We start from the raw sequence: 21,923 nt of genomic DNA, 5'->3' as shown, positions 1-21,923 counted from the left end.
CAATATGATAACAACACTCGTATTCAATAAACCAACGGACAGGAACTCACTGTTGACCTTTTCGAGTTTCCATCCTGCGAGCCTGAAGAATAATCTACCCTTTGGACAATTCTTGAGGTATAGGAGAAACTGTTCAAACACATTGGACTACGAAAGACAGTCAGAACAGCTTGCCAATAAACTCAAAAAGAGAGGGTACCCAAGACGGACCATCCAGCATGCAAGAAAGAGAGCATGCAATAGCCCACGCGAAAACACACTGGAACAACATGATAAACAAGAAGACAAGATAATAGCAGTCTTCAACTACTCTCCCCTCACCAATAAAATAAAAAAGAAGTTCTTAAACTCTGGCCAATTTTGAATGTAGGGGAAACTAATCTGGCCACCCCGAGATTCGCGATGGAGAGGGGCAAAAATGTCAAGGATTCCCTTGTCCATACCTATAAGTCACAGAAAGACCCTCCGCCTGAAACATTGTGGAGTCAGGCAAAACCAAAAGGACATGCCCAATGTGGGTCATGCAGTGCCTGCGCTGAAACTACAAGAACTAAAACCATAGACATTGGATGGCGTTACTGTCATGATTCCTGCCCCTCATGTCCCCAGCCCTCCAAGATGTCAGGCTGGAGACAGGCCACGATCACCAACATGGCCCTCAAGGGCCTCTCCATCCCTCCAAAGACCCACTTGGAGTCAGACTTGGGGCTTGTGGCACCAGACTCACTCACTCCCATAGGATAACATTGGGGATTGGACTTGTAGTGCATTGATGGGAAAAAGATGGATGCCCCCACATATTTCAGTTCCCAGAACTGCATGTGCAGTCTAGTCTTTTGGGTGTGGTTCAGCCCAGAGACACCTGGGATACCCAAAGACTATTTAAGCCACGGCCAGGCTGAGAAACATGCTTTGTGTTTTCTGCACCTGCAGCGTGACACTCACTGTTTTCGGATCGGTCTCCAGTAGGCCTGCATCTTTCTTCTGCGCCCAGCTCCTGCAAGAACAAGAACACCGTTAGGAACAGCCTTACCTTGCGACGCTTCTGCCCATCATTCATTGCTCCTTCTGTTCTGCGGGCATCTTCGGCGGTGTCATTCCCATCCCGGCACGCTGCTTCCTAAGGAAAAGGGAAAAGAACAGAAAAAAGGCATTAGTAAGCATTCAGAAAATCTTCGCTTATTTTTAAAGACTGTACGAGCTTCTAACGCTTACCTGAATCCCAGCCGCTCTGGGGTGGGAACTCTTTCTCCGGAACTTCTCAACCATCTGCAAGAGGGAAAAGCACTCCAGGTTAGCATGGAAACATCTAGAGGCGCCGCATACCGCGCTTACTCACCGCCTTTCTTCTTCATAACCGGCATCTACGCTGAAAACGTTGCGGCACCTAAAAGACACAGAAAAATAACTCAGTTCAATACAAATACGAAAGGGTCGCATCGCGCATCGAGCTCTCACTCACCTTCAGCGCTACTCCTCTCAGCAGCACGTCGCCATCCCTGGACGCCGGCCATCATCTAAGGACGGAAAGGAACGAAGTTAGAGAACTGTTCAAAAGACTCATACTTACCTGTCGGACTCTTGCCAGTAAAGTAACTAGGCAGCAACGAGCCCGCATCAATCAACGCGCCCCTGCAATGAAAGCTGGACGGAGAGCACACTTTCCAAGAAAACAAGGTGAGCTGTGGATCAAAGGGAAGGGTTGGACCCCAGGGAAGAAGGGATTCAAGCACACAGAGACAATAGGGAGTTAAACTCTACCAATACTGTGTTTCAGGCCCAGTCTCCAGTCGAGTAGACTCCAGGGAAGGGTTCGAGGTCGTGAGAGGTCAGAACAGGCTGAGTGACGTCCCCGTGGATACCAGGTGAATGTTAGTTACCCATGGACACAAAAAGACATGACTAACTAACAACTGGAATGTAATCCATCTTATCACGTGTCCATGTGCTTTAAGATAAGTGGGGTCGACCAGCCGCCCCATCAGAACAAGGTTAGCAGAACATTGCTCAAGTATACGCACCAAAAAAGTTTCAGCACCTATGGTTGAACATTTCATAGCAAAGAAACACAACCCGACAGAATTCCAGTTGACCATCATCGAGAAGGTGAAGATTCCAGCAAGAGGAGGGAATCTCCAAAATGTACTATTCAGACGTGAACAATTGTGGATATACAGACTCAAAACAGATGTCAAAGGCATGAATGAACCCATGTGTTGGCAAACCCTCGCAACCCTGTAAATGTATTAGTCACAATCTTGTTACATCTTCAATGTATCACAGACATGTTTTTGTTTGAATGTAGTTGTTACATGTTTTGTATCACAGCATGCTTAAGTATGTTCACTGCTGACTGTTCCATTTACCAGAAAAATTGCCAACTAATAGTTTTTCATCACCACCCTGAATGTTAATAACTTCAGGATTGACTCCAGAATTTCTGGCAATTCCTAATCCCTTGAGTAAATGAGCTGTTTTTCCCCTATGGCAGTCACCTTTTTCCAGCACTAGGTGTCATAAATAGTACATTTGCACTACTGTACTGTCTAATTAACATCGTTTTCCAAAACTGCCTGGTGCTCCGGCTTTACAGATTTCCCCAGAACTAATGGCAATACAGTCTATTTGTAGAACGGCATATCAATGAATTAGTAGATGCTTATAAACTAGTGGGACATACTTGGATGCCCCATTTGATAACATCAATATGCATTTGCATATCTACTCTACGCCAACATGGGCGCCCACAGTTTACTACGGATACATACAATTCCCCCTTTTCGCTGTCGATGACTCTCTGCTGCGATTCACACTTGACTTGACACGTGATCGCGAGTAAATAGACGGGTTCATTAAAGGAAAACACTACACGAACGAAACTCCGGATGGCAGTTTGGCACCAACTCCAGTGCCTCGAACGCTAAACAAGGTGTTTCTGGAAATATTAGAGGCGAGCGCATAGCGAATTTGATCACTTATGCATTGGGGTAAGATTACTGATCGCCTAGACAGTGTGACAATGGAGGGCATTGAGCGACGATGCAGGGCGAGTTACAAATGCCTGTAAGTGGGTTTCATAAGTGGATTCTGGTAACATGGACTCTTAGGTGGAGAGGGACGTGGATGAGCACTGCTGAAAGTGCTTGCGAGCCGAGGTATTGTTTGGTGTTTTGGTTTGTCACACTCGGTTCCAGCAGCAGCACAGAAGTGCAGCCAGTTAGGGAACGTCTTCCAGCAAAGTTCCTCTCGGGGTTAGTTGGTCCCACTAACCCAAGGGAAGAAGTCGTCCGTTCCTGGAGCTTCTCTTGTTGATTAGAAAAAGGGGTTTCAGCACAGCAGCAGGGCTTCTCCGGGCAGTTCAATGGACAAGGAGGATGCAGCAAGCTTCGGTCACGGTTTCTTCGTCGGGATGTCCATCCCAGTGGTCGTCTGTCTTCAGTCCAAGAAGCCTCGCCTTTTGAGCAGGTTTCTCCCATTCATGCACAGCCTATCTGTCACTCACACAGCAGAGTGGCTGTACTGCAAGGACAGTCAGCCAGCCAATCAGGGCTGGGTGCATTCAGGTAACCATGGAGACAAAGGACAGGGGAATTTCGGGCACCTCCCTGACTTCCTGCCCTTCCAGACACACTGGAGGTAGAGGCGGGTTTCAGCACTGAAGCCCGCCAAAGTCAAAACAAACAAAGGGGTCAAGCTTGATTTGGCGCACAGAGTAAACCCAAGAAAGACCTCACAAACAGAAAATGGCGAAAAAAAGAATACCGGTGTCATTTTGACAAAAATGGTCACCCATGCGTGCTATAGTGCAGCTGAGGATTGGTAGGAAAATTAAACCACTGCCACCAACCATTTAAAGTAGTGAGGGTAACATACATTTTTTTTTACATGAGTAAGTAGGAAAAGGGTCTACTGGGTACCCCCCAGCACTCCATATAAAATGGGGTGAGCTGGACCTACAAAGAGACAAGGTAAGTAAAGTCGATTTCACGTTACTATTCTTGGGAACAACAGTTCACACAAGAAAAAGTACTTAAACCTTATGAGACATCTAAAGGATTTCTCTGTGACACTGCACTGAAGGTGCTGTGTGTCACCATACAAAAGGTAGATGCCTATGGAGTTTTTCAGACTCCAAAAACAGAGGAAACATACAATCTGAATCAGGTCAAAACACATGAGAGAGAGCAAAAGGCCTCACTCACCCCAGAGTTAAAATTACAAAGTCCTAAAGTCCAGCAAAAAGCTGGGGGTCTCTAAGGTTGAAGGGAATTAGCACAGAAATGACAACTCTCCGTAACAGCTCCAACTCCCCACTTTCTACACAAACACTGGACCGAGGAAGAGGAGGACTGAGAGTAAAGAGGCTACCCCTTGCATATCCCATTGGACATGTGCCGTTAATAAGGTCAGGCAAAGTCAGACACTGGACCTTAATCACATACATTGGATACCCATTAGCTCCCCCCACACGGATAAAAGGCAGAACATGGAGACACACACTGAACAAGGTGGAACACGAGAAGGAGCAGATCTTCTGGGACGAAGGTGAACCCACTGGAGCAGGACGACCGATCGAGGGACCAGAGCGAGGGGTAGGGAAACCCTGAAGGTCCCTGCAGGAGGTTGGTGCCTCTGAGAAGCCATGAAGGATACGCAGAGAAAGCCAAATCCCAGACAAGAAGAAGCCTACATTGTGTTTCACGGATGCCAGTGTCAGGGAGAATTCTCATTTTGTGCTAACTCACTTCAACCTTAGTGTTAGGCAAGATTTGGAGCAGTACCCTTTGGGTGCACTACAATCTTGACCTCCTGGCAATAGTAACCCAACCTTTGAACTACACATGTTGGTAGTGTGGCTGAGCAGCTAGGCTTATCTCAAGAGGGGCCAATGTGAACAGTAGGGGAGTTACACAGAGATTCACAGTGAAGTATCCAAATAAACACTTTCTTGTTAAATAGTTATTCATTAATTTAACAGTCAGTTTGAATAAGCCTACTTTAAAAGGGGCAATATAAAGGTTACACACAAATACACTCCAAAATACACACTCTTAGTTTCTCTAAATCAGCAAGTACCCTTGTGGATGGCACACAGACACTTCCTACACCCTCAGGTGACAAATAGCTAGGACACTGTGGACATTAATATATTACTGGTACATTTAGTGCAATACTGAAATGAGTGTTAAAGTAAAGAGATTTCAAAATATCACACACATATTATAAAGCAGTTAAGTACTTTTGAACCCCCCAATGCAATGTAAATTAACTTTCCTGGAAGGAAGGTAAGACACAAGCAGAGGAGAAGAGTCATTCAGGGTACCAGGCCAGCCAATGTCAATTGGGGAAAAAGTCTAGAAGAGCACTTCTTGCAGGTAAGTAAAAGTCTTGCACAATGTTTTAGAAGTCTTTGTAGAAAAAGTAGAATCAATGTAGGGTCACAAGCTTGGAGGCTTGTGAGAGGTAGAAGATGCAAGCAACTCTACAGAAGCAACCAAGACAAGTCTCAACTGAGATCCAGTAAGGCTGCTATAACAAGAGGTAAGTCCTCTCAAACATTACAGTACCTTTGGTTAGAAGAAATGGTTCCAGCTGGCTTTTATTCCTGTGCAGCTCTGCAGATCCTTTTGTTCCTGGGTCTCAGTCGAGGGGACAAGCGGGAGGACTTCTGGGGACTCCTGAACTGGAATGGGACGGTCCAGAACAGAAAAAGACAAACTTATATTCAGCGGCACTTCACGCTTTCAGCTCCTCGCGTCTCAGCAAATAGCACCACCGTGGACTCTCGGATACCACTCTGGACTTTCCTTGCATCTGGGGTCCAGCACTCTGTTGAGGTGGCTCAGGCTTGGTCAGTCCTGCTTACTGGGAGTCCGGAGGATCTTCCACAAGCTCGGGTCCAACTTAAAAGTGATGCACTTCGTTTGGTGTTCCTCTCCCTGGCACTTGGTTCCAGCAGCAGTGTATGTCCAAACGAGTTCACTTTGGAGTCCTTGCAGGGCCTCTCTAGTCGAGATGAATTCGGAGCTTCAGCACAGCAGCAGGGCTTCACCGGGCAAACCAAAGGCCCAGGAGTTGCAGCAGACGTCTCTTCCAAGTTCGTCTTTGGATTCCTTCGTCCATAGGTCGACCCTACCTTCCAAGCCAAAAAGCTTCGCCTTTTATGCAGGTTTCTCCCATTCATTCCAGCCTTGCTCTCAATCACACAGCAGGGTGGCTGTCCTTGCCGGACAGCCAGCCAGCCAGCCATTCACCTTTGGATACATTCCTGTAACCAATGGAATTCAGCACAGGGAGTTTCGGGAACCTCCCCCACTTCCTGTCCCTGCCAGACATACTAGAGCCAGAGGCGGGCTTCATTTGTGAATTCCGCCAAAGACAAAGCGAACAAAGGGACCAAACCTGGTTTGGTACGCAGAGTAAATCTCAAGAAGGACCATTCCAGCAAGAAATGGTGAAAAAGAAGACCGGGGCCATTTTGACAAAATGGGCACCCATGGGTGCTTTACTGCAGCTATAAACGCAGCCTGCGGTACAAACTCCCAATGGTAGTTAAAAGTAAATCACTGCCACCAGCCATTAATTGTAGAAAGGGTAACATAAAAATAGTACATGAGAAACTAGATGAAGGGGATACTAAGTAACCCCTCCAGCACCATAGATAGTGTGTACTGAGTCTAGAAAGTTACACATGTAAGTAAAGTGAATTTCACTTTACTGTGCTAAGAAACAGTAGTTTATCCAAGAGAAGGTATTTAAACCTTGCGGAAATGTTTAAGACTTCCATGTGACACTGCACTGAAGGTGCTATGTGTCACAATGTAAAAAGATGATGGGTATGGAGTTTGTCAGACTACATAACCAAAGGAAACACAGAAAACACATAGAATTAAAAGTACAAAGTCCCAAAGTTCAGCAAAAGAGCTTGGGGTCCCTAAGGTGGAAGGAAGTTAGCACCAAACTGAAAATTACCCCTAACATTTAGGGACCCTGAGCTCTTTTGCTGGACTTTAGGACTTTTTAATTTCCACCCTGGAGTGAGTGGGACCCTTTTCTCACTCTCTCAAGTGTTTTGACCTGATGTGAATTATGTGTTTCCTTTGTTTTTGGAGTCTGACAAATTCCATAGGCATCTACTTTTTGTATGGTGACACACAACACCTTCAGTGCAATGTCACAGAGAAATCGTTTAGATTTCTCATAAGGTTTCAGTACCTTTTCTTGTGTGAACTACTGTTCCCAAGAATAGTGAAGTGAAATTGACTTTATTTGGCTTTTTTTTGTGGGTCCAGCACACACCATCTTATGTGGAGTGCTGGTGGGTAGTGGGGGGTTACATAGTAGCCCCTTATCCTACATTCTCATGTAACATGTTTTATGTGTTACCCTCACTACTTTAAATGGCTGGTGGCAGTGGTTTAATTTTCCTACCATTGTGCTTTTCGACCGCAGGCTGAATCCTCAGCTGTAGTATAGCACTGATGGGTGAGCATTGTGTCAAAATGACCCTGATCGTCTTTTTTCACCATTTTCTGTTTGTGAGGTCTTTGTTGGGTTTTACTCTGCGCGCCAAGCCAGGTTTGTGCTCTTTCTTCCTTTTGCTTTTGGCGTGCTTCAGTCCTGAAACCCGCCTCTAGCTCCAGTGTTTCTGGAAGGGCAGGAAGTGATGGAGGTTCCTGAAACCCCCCTGTCCTTTGTCTTTAGGCATGCATGAATGCAACCAGTCCTGATTGGCGGCTGGCTGTCCTTCCAGAACAGCCACATTGCTGTTTGAGTGACAGCCTAGGCTGTGCATGAATGGGAGAAACCTGCTTAAAAGGTGAGAGTTTTGGGACTAGAGGCAAAGTCGACCACTGAGAAGAACATCTGACGAAGAAACCGTGAACGAAGCTTGTTGCATCGTCCTGGACCTTTGAATTGCCCGGTGATGCCCTGCTGCTGTGCTGAAACTCCTTTTTCTGATCGACAAGAGAAGCTCCGGAAGGGCCTACTTCTTCCCTTGTGACAGTGGGACCAAATAAACCTGAGACAAACTCCACTGGACCATCTTCCCTGACTGGCTGTACTTCTTCGCTGCTACAAGAACTCAGTGCCCTGGGTCGAGAAATCCGTAGTCGAGTGCAACGTCTGAAATCCGTCCAGAAGCTCCAGGAGTCTCCCAAGGATCCTCCAGAAGTAGGAGGACCCGAGTCCCGTCACCAGAGTGCATGACCCAATGAGTGAAGTAAGCCCAACCGGTATCCGAGATCTGCGACGGTGCTGTTTACTAAGTGCTGAAACTGCAAAGTGCTGCTGAATCGAAAAGAGCCCGTAGCTGCCGACTACCTCCAAACCGCTGCTGTAGGAGCCCTCCAAATGTCCTCTCTCTTGTCCCCACGACTGAGGCCCAGGAACCCAGGGTCTGTATCACTGCAACAGGACAGAATTCAGCTGGACCACTCTTCTTCAAACCAGAGGTACTGTTTAGACTTGGGGTACTTACCTGACTGTGTTTTAGCTGTGCTTTTCTGAGCTGGGAATCGCACTAGCTTACCTTTAGAGTTGATTCCAACTCTCTTTGCACAGGCTTAACAGCTTGTGACCCTACAAGCGATTTCTACAAACTCTCTAACTTTGTGCAATACTTTTATCTAAGATGTGCCTCAGCTCCATAGACTGTTTAAAATTGACTCTGGCTGTCCTGGCTCCCTGCAAACTCTTCTAGCCCATTGACTTTGATATTGTTTGTCCCCCATAGTTGGGAACTTGTTTTAGACTGTTATTGCTGGGAAAGGCTTGTCTAGATTTCATTGGAAGATTTAAGTGTCCTCACATATAATGAGACCTGCTTAACCTTTTTCCTTTCTTAACCCTTTCCTTTCTGCAAACTCAGAATCTGCCAAGTATAACTAGTGTGATACATAAATGCCATTGCTGTCCTTGTGATTGAAGTCACCTGAGTGTGTCGCAATTGTGTAAGAAGCATATCCAAAGATTATCCACTAACTTGTTCTGATTCTGAAAGGTCTTTTAAAAGTATATTTACATTGTTACACAAATTGCTTTTTTAAAGAATGCCGATTTAAAAAATCTGATGTTAAATAACTATTTATAAATGAAACCTTGATTGTGTTACTTGGCTACTTGTATTTACGAATTACATTGCTCCAGATCTACAGCTCACATTTACCCCTCTTGAGATAGGCCTGGCTGCTCAGTCACACTACCAACAGACCTGTACCAAAAGGTGGGTTACCTAATACCAAGCAGATAAGTGTTGTGTAGTGTCACACAGTGTGACTGCATCGATTCTTACCTAACAACAGACACTCTGGAGCCTGGGTGTGGAGTCCAGAAGACTCCCGCAGAAGATAACCATCATAAAGGAATTTCCCACCCTGCATGTCCGGGGAAGGAACAAGAAAGGTCAAGGAACACTAAAATGGCAAAAAAACAAGACAGGGGCCATTTTGGTCAAATGACCAACATTGGTGCCTTTACCAGGGCTGTGCAAACAGCCTGCGGTAAAGGTGCACTGAATTAATAAAAGGTATCACTGCCACCAGCCATTGAAGGTAGGTTGGTCCTTGTAACACAATTGTTACAGTTTTAGTGTCAAAGGGGATGCATAAGGTGGGGTGTGCTGGTTTCACCAAATAACATGTAAAAGGGGTCCAAAGATCCTTTCTACCCTTGGGAACTGTAGTTCTCTCAAGATTAGCCAGAGAAAGTTGGGGGAGCCCCTTGGGCAACCCAGCAACAATAGGCACTTATTGCCAAAATGTTGTCAGAGGATTACTTTTAAAAGACACTATGGAGAGTAAAAAATGACACCCATAAAATGAGAAAGATTCTGTGAGTGTGGAACAAGGTTCCCACTCACAGAGGTATATGGAACAATAATCACCAGTAAAATAAAAAACGTTCTGGGGTTCACACAGGTCAGGAAGATGAACAAGTTACTTTCTTACCTGGTAACGTTCTTTCGATGGGATGGTCCGACGACGTATTCCATATCTATGACAGGTAACGTCCACACCGCTGTGCTGCTTCGGAAAATCTTTGGCGTCTGCGTCCTGCGTCGATGACATCGATGCGCCGTGCCAGAGGACCTCCTCCGACGGCCGACGTGACCCGATGTGATAAGTAGGACGCATGACGCCCATAGCCTCAGTTATAGTTTTTTCCCAGAACGTGTGCCACCAGTTTTCTGCCAGTCAGACACCAAAGGCCTTGCGGAACGCAAGCTGCAATCGCAAAAGAAATTCTGCAGCAGGGAAGGCAGGGAGGGAGCAATATGGAATACGTCGTCGGACCATCCCATCGAAAGAACGTTACCAGGTAAGAAAGTAACTTGTTCTTCGAGGGGATTGGGTCCTCCGGCGTATTCCATATCTATGACAGACTCCCAAAGCAGTACCAAGCAAGGAGGTGGGAAAGAATTTAGAACACAAATTTAGCATGCCCAATCAGAATGTGGAATAGAGGACTGCCTTGCCAAAGGCCAGATCCTGCCCTCTGATGGAATCGAGGGAGTAGTGACATACAAAAGTATGTACTGAAGCCCAGGTGGCTGCATCACAGATGTGACGAATAGGAACTCCCCTCTGCAGTGCAGTAGACGCAGCCACTCCCCTGGTAGAATGGGCCCGCAAGCCAGCCGGAAGATCCTTACCCGCCAAGCGGTAACACTCAGAGCTAAAATAATCCAACGAGACAAAGTCTGTTTCGTCACAGCTTGTCCCAAACGCTTTCCAGCGTAACCAATGAAAAGTTGATTGTCCACTCTGACCTGGGACATGCGCGAAATATAAAAGCTCAACGCTCTCCTAGGATCAAGCCTATGGAACCTCTCCTCTTCCTTACCACGATGTGGAGGAGGATAGAACGCCGGAAGAACAACCTTCTGGCTCAAATGAAATTCTGAAACCACCTTCGGAAGAAAAGAAGGACGAACTCTAAGGACAACCCTGTCCTTATGAAACACAGTGAAGGGTGGCTTAACTGAAAGTGCCTGTAACTCACTCACTCTGCGAGCGGAAGTAACCGCAACCAAAAACACAGTTTTCAGAGTTAACAGCCTCAAAGGGCAAGAATGTAAAGGCTCAAACGGAGCACCCATAAGAAACTTAAGAACAAGGTTCAAATCCCAACCTGGCACCAGAAAAGGTGACAGAGGGAACACATTAGTGAGCCCTTTCAAAAACTGCGAAATTAAAGGAATCTTAAAATAGGAACACTCTTCAGACGAGCGCTTAAATATGGACAGCGCAGCCAGGTAACCTTTAATGGTCCCGACTTGCAAGCCCCTGTGGGCCAAAGAAAGCAAAAAAGACAGAACCATGGTTATGTCACATTCAAAAGAATCCACATTCTGAACTCTGCACCAGTCGCAGAACTTTCTCCAATGGCAACAGTACAGAGACTTTGTTGCCGGCCGCCTGGCCGAGAGCAACACCTCCATCACGTCTTCAGGGAGGTCCCAATCCTTGTACCTCAACCTTTCAGAAGCCAAGCGTGAAGATTGAGGGATCTGACCTCTGGATGGAGAACCTGACCCCCCCCTCCCGTGAGAGCAGATCGTCTCGGTAGGGAAGACGACGTGGAGGGCAGATGGACAAGTCTAGAAGGTCCGGGTACCACGTCCTCCGGGCCCACGCCGGAGCAATGAGGATCATCCGGGACCCGAACCTCCGTAACCTCCGCAGTACTTGCGGGATGACGGGGACTGGAGGAAATGCGTACAGCAGTGGGAATGACCACTCCACCACGAACGCGTCTCCTAAAGACCTTTTGGAGGAAATTCCCACGAGCAAAACCTTTCGCACTTACGGTTGACACGGGAGGCGAAAAGATCCACTTGAGGGGTCCCCCAAAGGGCGAAGATCTCCAGGAGAATCTCCTGAGCCAGCTCCCACTCGTGAGAAATCGTGCTCTGCCTGCTCAGAGCATTCGCCGTCTCGTTGTGTCTCTGGCCAGATGAACAGCCGAGATCGAAACTTCCTGCTGGATGACCCAGAACTCGAGCTGCATCGCCTCCCTGCACAGCGGAAGTGACCCTGCCCCCCCCCTTTTTGTTGAGGTAGTGCATGGCCACTGTTGTTGTTCGTTAGAATCAGGACACTCTTTCCACGCACAGTCAGCAGAAAAGCCTTCAGGGCTAGCCTGACGGCCCTCAGCTCCAACAGATTGAAATGGAGTCTGGACTCCGACAGAGACCAACGACCGCTGACTGTCAACTCGTTGGCATGAGCTCCCCATCTCCTGAGGGATGCGTCCGTCACGATCGTCACCTCTGGCCAGGGCAGCCAAAATGGGGCCCCCTTCATCAGATTGCCTTCGACGGCCCACCACAGAAGGTACCGGCTACCGAGGGCGGCACCTGAACAGGGTCCGACAGCCTGCCGGAGGACTGAGACCACTGGAGCTTGAGTGCCCACTGCAAAGATCTCATCCGCAGACGAGCCTCTGGCACCAGCAGAATGCAGGATGCCATGAGGCCGAGCAGTCTCAAGAACTCAGACGCTGGGAGATCCTGGGCAAATTGAAACTTGTTCACCATCTGCTGAATGTGAAGAGCCCGCACCTGAGGAGGAAAACACTGCCCCAGGGACGTGTCGAGCACTGCTCCGATGTACTGGAGCCGCTGCGTTGGTGTCAAATGGGACTTCTTTAAATTGAGGGAGAAGCCCAGCCTGTGAAGGGAGTGGCAGGTGACGGACAGATGATCCAGGACTTGCTCGGGAGAGCTCCCCCTGATCAACCAATCGTCCAGGTCGGGGTAGACATGAATCCCCCCTTTCCTGAGATGCGCTGCCACCACCACCATGAGCTTGGTGAAAACCCTCGGGGCGGAGGACAATCCGAACGGCAGGACCCGAAACTGAAAGTGCGAGTCGCCAACCGCGAACCTCAGGTACTTCTTGTGCCTGGGATGAATCGGCACATGGAAGTAAGCATCCATGAGGTCGAGAGACACCAACCAGTCCTGAAGTTGAAGGGCCTGGAGGACTTGAGAAAGAGTCACCATCTTGAACTTGTCCTTCCTGAGGAGTTTGTTCAAACCGCGCAAGTACATGATGGGTCTCAATCCCCAGTCTTTCTTCGAAATCAGAAAATAAGGGGAATACCATCCCTTGTTCCTCTCCGCTACAGGCACCAGTTCTATGGCGCCTTTCTCCAGCAGGGCTTGAATTTCCTGCGCAAGGAGCGGATCCGGACTCTTCAAAGGGAGGTTCCCCTGGTGGATTGTCGTGAGGCCTCTGCCAAAAAGGAAGACAGTAGCCGTGGGTTATGATCTCCAGAACCCACACATCCGAAGTAATGGCTTGCCACTCTACAAGCTACTACGCCAGCCTTCCCCCAACCGTGAACCATGGGACCTGGCCTCATGACTGAGTGGTAGTGGCTGCGGCATTGCCCGAGGGCACAGAGGCAACTGCTCGAGCGGCCTTGGCACCTCGAGTACCTTTGTTTCCACCTCTGGCACTCTTACGATGGCCTCTTTAACTGCTAGCTCCCCTCACTTTACTGAAGGACGAGTAATAACGAAAGGAACCTCCCCTCCATTGCTGTCCCCTAGGACGAAAAGGCGGAGGTTGGCGAACTGCAGCGCCCAACGACTTCACTGCAGCTTTGGAGGTCTGCAACCTCTCAAGGCTCTCGTCAGCCTTGCTGCCAAAAAGGTGTTCACCGTCAAAGGGCATGTTGAGGAGCCGGGACTGCACATCAGGAGTGAACCCAGACTTCCGCAACCACGCAAACCTGCGCATTACGGTGCTCGCCGCCATGGACCGGCTGACACAATCTGCCAAGTCCAAACCCGACTGAACGGCCTCACACATGGCATCCTTGCCATCCTGAACCATAGCAAGGAAACCATCCCGTTCGTCTCCTTCGGGAATATGTTCAGCCGCTAATGCAACACAGTTCCACAGAGTGTGTGTGAAACAAGACAAGGCACATATGGAGTTGGCCGCCTGAAGCGCCATACCCTCTGAAGAAAACACTTTCTTCGCCCAGCCGTCAAAACGTTTGTCATCCCGATCCGGAGGGATGGTAGGATACGACGCCTGCTTTGCCGGGGCCGTAGCCGCCTGCACCACCAAATTCTCCGGAGTGGGGTGCCTAGACAAGTAGCAGGGGGTCGCTAGTCGCTGGACAGTATTTGCGCGACAAAGACTTACCCACTGCCGGGATACTCTCCGGAGCAGTCAAAGCCGCCGCCACCCTTCTCTGCAGAGCCATATGAAACGGCAAAACCGGGTCAGTGGGGGGACCGGGATCAAGGATGTCCGTGGGGGAGCTAACCAACCCAAGTACTCGGTGACCCGAGACATAAGGCGCTGATATGAAGAATCAGCATGAGTGCCAGGCTCTGGTCTACAAAACTCCACCTCCGGAGAGGTGTCCAGTCCACTGGCATCATGCAGCGACTGCCTCAGGCCATCAAACTGGCTATGGCCTGAGATAAGCTCATCTGGAACCGGAACCGGAACCAAGCCGTCATCAGAGCCTTCATCACTCTCTGAAATGTACTCCAGGCGGGGAGAGGAAGACCCCTGTAGACCAAAGCAGTGCCTGACCTTAGCCAGAGCCTTCCTAGGGGGCGAATCCCGTGCCACGGGGCCCCTCCGACACCACCGCCTCGAAAGGCGTCGAGGGCGCCGAACGAGTCGGCACCGGCATTGACAGAAAAGGCATCGACGTCGAGCGAAACGGCGTCGACGTCAGCTGCAGCGCCGCCAGCATCAGCGGCATCGACACCGGCCTCGAAGCCGGAGCTCCGAGCGTGTCCCTCGACGACCTAGGCGCCGACGACCCCCCTCGGAGGCAGAGCCTCGAAAGAAATCGTCGAGGACCTCGGCGCCACTTCGAAGATCAGGATCACGCGGTCTCGAGCGCGTTGAGGACCGGGACCTGGAATGGCCATGGCGAGAACGGCTACCCTTGTCCGAGCGGGACGTCGCCCGCGAGCCATGCCGACCAACCGAGCCCAAAGGCGTACGAGCGGTGTCTCTCGACCGGTGCCGACCGACCCCACTCGGAGGCGCAGACGGACTGGTGCCCTGCGATTCAAGAATCGCTAGCATGTGCTTCCCGAAGGAAGCCCATTCCTCCGGTGTCGCTTGCATGGAGGGATAAGCGACCCGCCAATCGGCGGAATCCTCGGAAGAGGACGGGGAAGGCGACCGATGCCGGCGCTCCCGGAAATGCCTCGAAGAGGCAGAGGAGTGGCGAGATCGACTCCTGGAAGGAGACCCACTGGACGTCCGACGATGACACGGAGAGTCGCCCCTCGAGTCATCCATGGAAAGCCCCGCAGACCTCAACTTCTGGGGCTTAGACACCCGGCCTACCGACAGCTTCTTCTTGCGTTCCCGCAAGGCCTTTGCCGTGAGTGATTGGCAGTCGACACAGTCGTCCGTATCGTGGGCCTCCCCGAGGCAACAGAGGCAGACGTTGTGCGAGTCTGTGACCGACATCTTGGACCCACAGTCCCCGCATTTCTTGAAGCCCGGACGCGGGGTTGAAGACGAAGTAGACATCGCCACGAACAGGTCTTCACAAAAAACCGAACAGGTTCAACGAACCGAGAATTGAAAACAGCAAACTCCAACGAGTCGAGGCGTACTGAGATTCACGAAGCGAACACATTCGCGGAAAAAACGGAACTGAGGCTATGGCCGTCGTGCGTCCTACTTATCACATCGGGTGACGTCGGCCGTCGGAGGAGGTCCTCGGGGGCGGCGCAACAACGTCATCGACGCAGACGCCAAAGATTTTCCGAAGCAGCACAGCTGTGGACATTACCTGTCATAGATATGGAATACGTCGGAGGACCCAATCCCCTCGAATGATCATTACTATGAAAATCTTAACTAACAAAGGCTGTACCCAACTGAGAATAAGGTAGTATGGACAGAGCAGCCCGGCTTATCTTAGGAGGGAGAGAGGCCTGTAACTTGGTACAAAGAAACTGTAGAATACATATGGTTCAAACAAACACTGAAACACTATCTATTGTACAAATAAATGGTTTATTTAAATACAAGTAGGCCAAGAGGAATCTTGGGTAAGTAAATAAGTACTATCACATTATATATTGACACAATTAAAAAGCTGGACGATACATATGTGACCATTCTGGGGAGCTTTGTGAACAAGTACAAAGCAATAAAAGACGAGGACTTCTTCAATTATTGTGTAAACTCTGAATCTGAAAGAGTCACGTTTGCTTTATTTCGCCTGTGGTGGCTAAATGCCTTGAAAAAGCAGACAACAGACAGTGAAAGGTCCTCTAATGAAACTTAGAACGGGTGTCCTAAACGTATACTTAAGTACCAATGGGCTGGTGGTTACCTAGCCTATTTGGGCTAATTGATGAAGAGTGGTTACTGCACTTGATGTCCCCTATTAGATTAATATTCATGTATTTATTGAGAGTCCACTTAGGTGGGACCCTCGCTGTTCTTATTGCATATCTCAATGATTGGTTGAGATCTGATTTTAGCTGTTTTAATTGTGGGTACCCAAGAGGCTGGTTCCCACTCTTGCCAATGTAATTATGGTATGTACTGTAACGGGGGCACGCTTAGGTCAGATAATTTTGGACAAAGCAGCCTAGAGTAAAGATCCCTGGCTTTAAACGGTAAAACTCTTGGAATTTTTGAAAGTGTAAAGGTGTAAATGTATAAATGTTCGCTAGATCCTGCAGTATGCTATGACCTGCTCGCTGGGCTCGTATTTGTGTCTGTGCCTGTATCTGTATTTGAATTTGTATTTGTCTACAGGATTTGAATTTGATCTTGATTTAAATTTCATACTGTACTACTTATCTGCGATTTAAGATGTTGTGTTTGTAAAAGTTATTTGAACTATATACAAATAAATAATACAAAATAATTAACACAATTATAAAAACCAACTCAATACAAGGGATACAACCCACAGTATTGCCTTATTAAGAATAGCAGTCAGCAGTTCAAGGTTAGGCAAACCTATAACACATTCAGAATGCAATCAGGTATTCTTGGGAAGTAAAACCAGCTAACATATACTTTTAGAAAACAGCCGGTACTTCAAGGGTAGTAGACCCTGTCAGTCATGCAGTGACACTCCGTTAAGAAATCACATAGTATATCAACCCTGTTACCCGGATACTTTTCTTAATAGTGGAACACAAAGTCATGCAATAATATCAACCTATAACTACATTTATGATAACCTTCAGTTATACCAGGTGAGTAAGACCTAATGTTGTAATAAACTATTACAGTTGCTTTTCAGATCAGTGAAACACAGATTAAGGTAAGCAATAACTCTTTACATTATTTTAGGATTACATACAGCAGACCAAGTTCAGTAACACCCACAGCACAATTATTCAGAATGGCACACAGCTATTCAAGGTAGGTAAAACCCAAGGCAGACTCATTCTAGACAAGCTAAATTGCAGGTCAGGGGAAGCAAAACCCAGTTGGTGAAGAACTTTTACACTTATTATCTGAAAGAAATAGTTAGGTGAAGCCAACAGCATTAATTTTGGGAGGAGGATCCAATTCACAGGTAAGTAAAATAACCCTATATATTTTTAGGAATGTCAGAACACATTCTAAGGTAAGTAAGAACGTTTGTAATTGTTCCTATTTTTGGGGGACAGTTACCAATACAATTCATACACAAGTAAGTAACTTTTCAACACTTCATTTTCGAGGCAAAAGGCCCAAACCTTCGAAGTCCTTCCCTTATCTTGAAGCATGAGGATGCTTCTCAGTGACTGGAGGGTTTTGGGGGGGTCACCGGTGCTCTAGTGGCCAACAGACAGGTCAGGATAGGCACAGATATAGGAAAATTCAGAGTTCTGGAAAAAAGGTGTTCAAACAATTCAGTATTTTACTTTATAGCTGCAGAGAGGGTCCAGGGACTTCAGAGAAGAGACCATAGAAGGATTCCAACTGGATGAGGAAATTCCAAATCACACAAATAACCCCAAATGCTTCACAGGAATCACACAAGGCTTAATGTAAGTAATACACCAGCCAACACAATACCTCAGCAGAGAAAAGCAGTTTGTAGCTTGTCTTCAGGATCTGCAGCCAAAAACCCAGTAGTTGAATTCCTTGTCGTGATGACTGAAGATAGGACACTGGAAAGGAATTAGCAGCAGGGATCAACAGGGAAGACTTCAGAGAAGAGTTTCTTCGAGGCTGGAAGCGGATTTGTGGTTTTGACACAATTTTTCAGGAGCCAGGAGAAGACTGAATATCGCCAGTCGGATTCTCGTCCCTAATCTAGTCCAACATTCTGGTGAGGGGACTTCAAGGATTCAAATCAAGTCTCTGGAGGTCCAGCAGGATGCCACCAAAGTTCCAGCGAGATTTGGAATTCGGAAGACAGTACACCGCACAATGGCTCGAGGCACCAGGATATTGGGGGATTGCGGCCCAGCAAGGTCACACCATGTTGTAGGGTGGTTCAAAATGCACATCTTCTTGAGACTAGTGGATCCTACCAGCCTCTGAGCAGGAGGCGTCGCGTTCGGGACCCCCAGGTCAATTGGAAGGATTAAGCAGGCTCCGATTACACAGCAGGGTCTCAGGTCGCTCTGAATCGCTTCAGCCGTATTTTCTTCATCTTCCTCTTCGGTTTCAGCTCCAGTGGTCGACTTATCAGCAGATTCCAGGTTAGGAGTATTTATCAGGAACTACAGCACGTCGTCTGCAATCTCCCACTGCATTTTACAGAAAGTCGCAGTCTGGCTGTCCAATCAGGACAGCCAGCCCCCAACAGGGAGTTGGTTCCCTTCAGGCAAATTATCAAAGGCTGTTCTGACATGCACTTCTCCCCAGATCTTTCACTATCCCCCAAACCTTAGTGGAGAGCTACAGCTGAAACAACAGTAATACAGGTTCACATTCCGCCAAGGAGCAAAGAATGAGTTTAGTGTCATTGCAGATTCTGTAACCTTTCTGGATGTAAATTCTTACATCATCCTTTGGTTTATTTTAGCATCTGCAGACCTGCCAGAAAAAAAGAAAAACTGAAGTAACCTCAACATTTCTCGTGGGTACAAAGAGGGATCAATTGCAACTTTGTTGAATTCATCTCATTATCCTCAGAGGAAAAGTGACTCTCTAAGAGTCTGATGAAACGACTCTCACAAAAACAAGTTCCAAATGGCACCAGCCACAAGCAGACCAAACACTCTGAACCCCAAATATTGTAACAAAGAGATATTACATACCAAGAGAAGAGCTGGCCACCCGAAGCATCTCCACTGTGTTCAGAGCCATAGGTCTTTGCTTGGCCTTCTCCTTTTTACTTACAGACTCCACCTGTAACACAAAGTGTTTTCCTGTTCAGTGCATTGGAGTTCACCTGCCCCCACTAATTTGTCTCCATACAGACCACTCAATCGACCTCTCCTCTTAGCTGATGAGGTGGCAGCACAAGGATGCATTTCATGGGGATATATTCTACAATTATGTAGAGCTAGGAACAAACTCTTGACCAGGATACTAAGCCTGAATCAGAACACCTACATATATTTGTACTCATTACCAGTTTCTAGTTTCTATATGACTCTCAGAGAGAACAATGAGGACAAAAGCTCTCATTCAGTTCATGCATAGTCAGTAAGAACAGGGAAAGAAGAGGGAGACTCGCTTTAAGTGGCACACATACTCAATAGTGAGAATCCCTATCAAGCCCCAACCAAGGCTCAAGAACTACCAGAAAACCTACTCTAAGAGATTACTCCCAGAGGAGCCATAGTTCAAAAGGTCTTGCACATTAAAGAGTGCACACAGTACCACACAGCTTCCTGGCTTATGGAACATGGAGGTTAGGGCCTATGGAGTGAGTAGAAGGACCTATCAGCATATACACCCTGACAGCAAGGTATCATGGAAGACTGACCACTTCAGATCCAAAGATGTACTTGCATCATACACTCGGGAATTGGGTATGTAACACAGATGCTTCCCCCACATAAGAAGTCTTCCCTGAGGTCATACCACCCCTGGTAAAACAACCCCTTGGCTCCATGGCACTTGCCTGTGCAATGAAGCCATACAAATTGTGAATATTGTACATTAGAAATACAGCATAACTTTCATATACCAAAAATGTTATACCGATAACCACCCGCTAGCCCACAGTTTCCTATGGCCACTACAACACTGTCATGAACAGCCACATGTGGATTATGAGACGCACCTTATAAGCAGACCACACTGAAATGCGTTCCCTTATTTAACCTCATATTTGACAAACATTAGGGAGCATCCCGCTATCTTTATAGACAACCGGAATGTAAAATTACTATTTATTCAGACAAAACTTAATATCTAGTTCTTAGCTTATTTCTCAGTGCTCCCAATGCTCCTTAAAGAAGGGAAGATTGTAACTCACTCAGGGTTAGCCAATCTGTTCAAACTGCGAACAGTGGATCACTATCCAGGTCTCCAGGTTTCAGAGTTGATAATGTTGCCACTAGCCCATATAAGCTGCACTTTCACCCTCCTGCAAGGATCTCTCTCTAATCTGCGCTATGCAAAAGTATTTCAGTGTACACACTTGAATTCTGCAGCGCGATTACTGCACAGGCATCATTTAACAACATTTGGAGTTTCCAGAAGCGCAATGCTTGTTCTCACACATACAGTGACTTCAGTTGAGGAGTGTACTTATTGGGAGGCAATGCTTTGTCGTTACGACCGCCCTCCTTTCTATGTACAATTCTTTCCTTGCCTAGTTCATGTGGTGCCAAGGATATCAAAGATACATCTCTTCACATTTTTCACTAATTAGAAAGTGGTAAATTCCTTAGTGATAGCGTTCAAAATGGATTTCTATAATCTGGCCTGGTAGACAGATCTTAAGAGGTCACCCTGGTTCAGATAAAGACAAAGCTCTGAGAGGTTAGCCAAAACATAGTCAAGGAAGGTGGATGAGCATTCGAGGTTTTGTCTCAGGACAGTGTGAGTGGGGTCAGGGACCCTCAATAACCCCACAAAGAATAGCACACAATAATTCAATTTAGAAAGTCAGTTATAAACATACAGTCATTTATTTTAAGCCTTTAGAACACAAATAACATAAATATAAAACTAACAGCCAGTACCATCACACATTACTCTATAAGACAAATATATACAATCACCATTGGATTCACTAAAAAGACAACCAAATAACTTATCAAGCAAAGCAGATTGTACTGTAGATGCAATACAGTTATTGGAATCAGTCACAAGTTCAATAGCCTAACTTTAGAAGTCCAATGCCCAAACATCACAGGTAAGACTTCTTCTTGTAAAAAGGATGCAATGGGCTTGTGGTGACGATCAGTTTCAAACTATTTAAAAGTTCTACAACAATTTACCCAAGGAAAAAGTGTTCTTTCTTCCAGATCCAAGGGCGAGTGGCACGATACCCACCCCAGGCTTGACGACCAAAGCTGAGTGGAATGGAGATTGGGAACACGTGTCTTTGCATCCTAGGTTATCCTATGGAGGATGGGGTGGGGGAGGCGTTGCCTTACTTACAGCCCCCCCCCCCCGACTCTGATGTTCCCAGATGTCTTTGTGGGTCATCTGGAGGCTCGATTTTCCACCCTTTGTTCCAGTGAGAGGTGCCCAGCAGTTTGGGGAGTCCTTCGCTCGGATGGTAATGCAAGATGTAACCCATGTCGGTGAAGATGTCTTAGTTACTTACCTGTAACTGTATTTTTCCAACATTAGTATCTTTCATAGATACACATGCTTGAATATTCCCCATCAGACTGGGAATCCTCAGTAATTTAAACAATTTTATACTTAATTACGCCTTTTTCCCCAATAGGAAAAACGCTATACAGCAAGCCCCATAGGACCTGTGTATCTCTCACTTGTGTAGCTGTTAGGGAGAATTCTCATAAATGTGCTAATTCCTCTCTACCTTGG

At 47.2% G+C, this 21,923-nt stretch overlaps 1 protein-coding gene across 7 annotated transcripts in view; it reads right to left on the bottom strand.

Annotated features, from left to right (window-relative positions):
- Nucleotides 1-21,923, bottom strand: part of TOP3B (DNA topoisomerase III beta) — a 636,381-nt gene that overhangs the window by 270,404 nt on the left and 344,054 nt on the right. For all 7 annotated transcript variants that reach the window (XM_069619981.1, XM_069619976.1, XM_069619978.1 and 4 more), the window contains one exon: nucleotides 19,226-19,316. In XM_069619981.1, the coding sequence (XP_069476082.1) occupies nucleotides 19,226-19,316 (91 nt within the window). The remainder of the gene's footprint in view (nucleotides 1-19,225; nucleotides 19,317-21,923) is intronic.

Source organism: Ambystoma mexicanum, chromosome 10 (genome assembly GCF_040938575.1).
Source record: "Ambystoma mexicanum isolate Mex_15411 chromosome 10, UKY_AmexF1_1, whole genome shotgun sequence".
Lineage (NCBI taxonomy): Eukaryota > Metazoa > Chordata > Amphibia > Caudata > Ambystomatidae > Ambystoma > Ambystoma mexicanum.
Note: the sequence above shows the minus strand (reverse complement) of the source record. Positions and strands in the feature narration are given on the sequence as shown.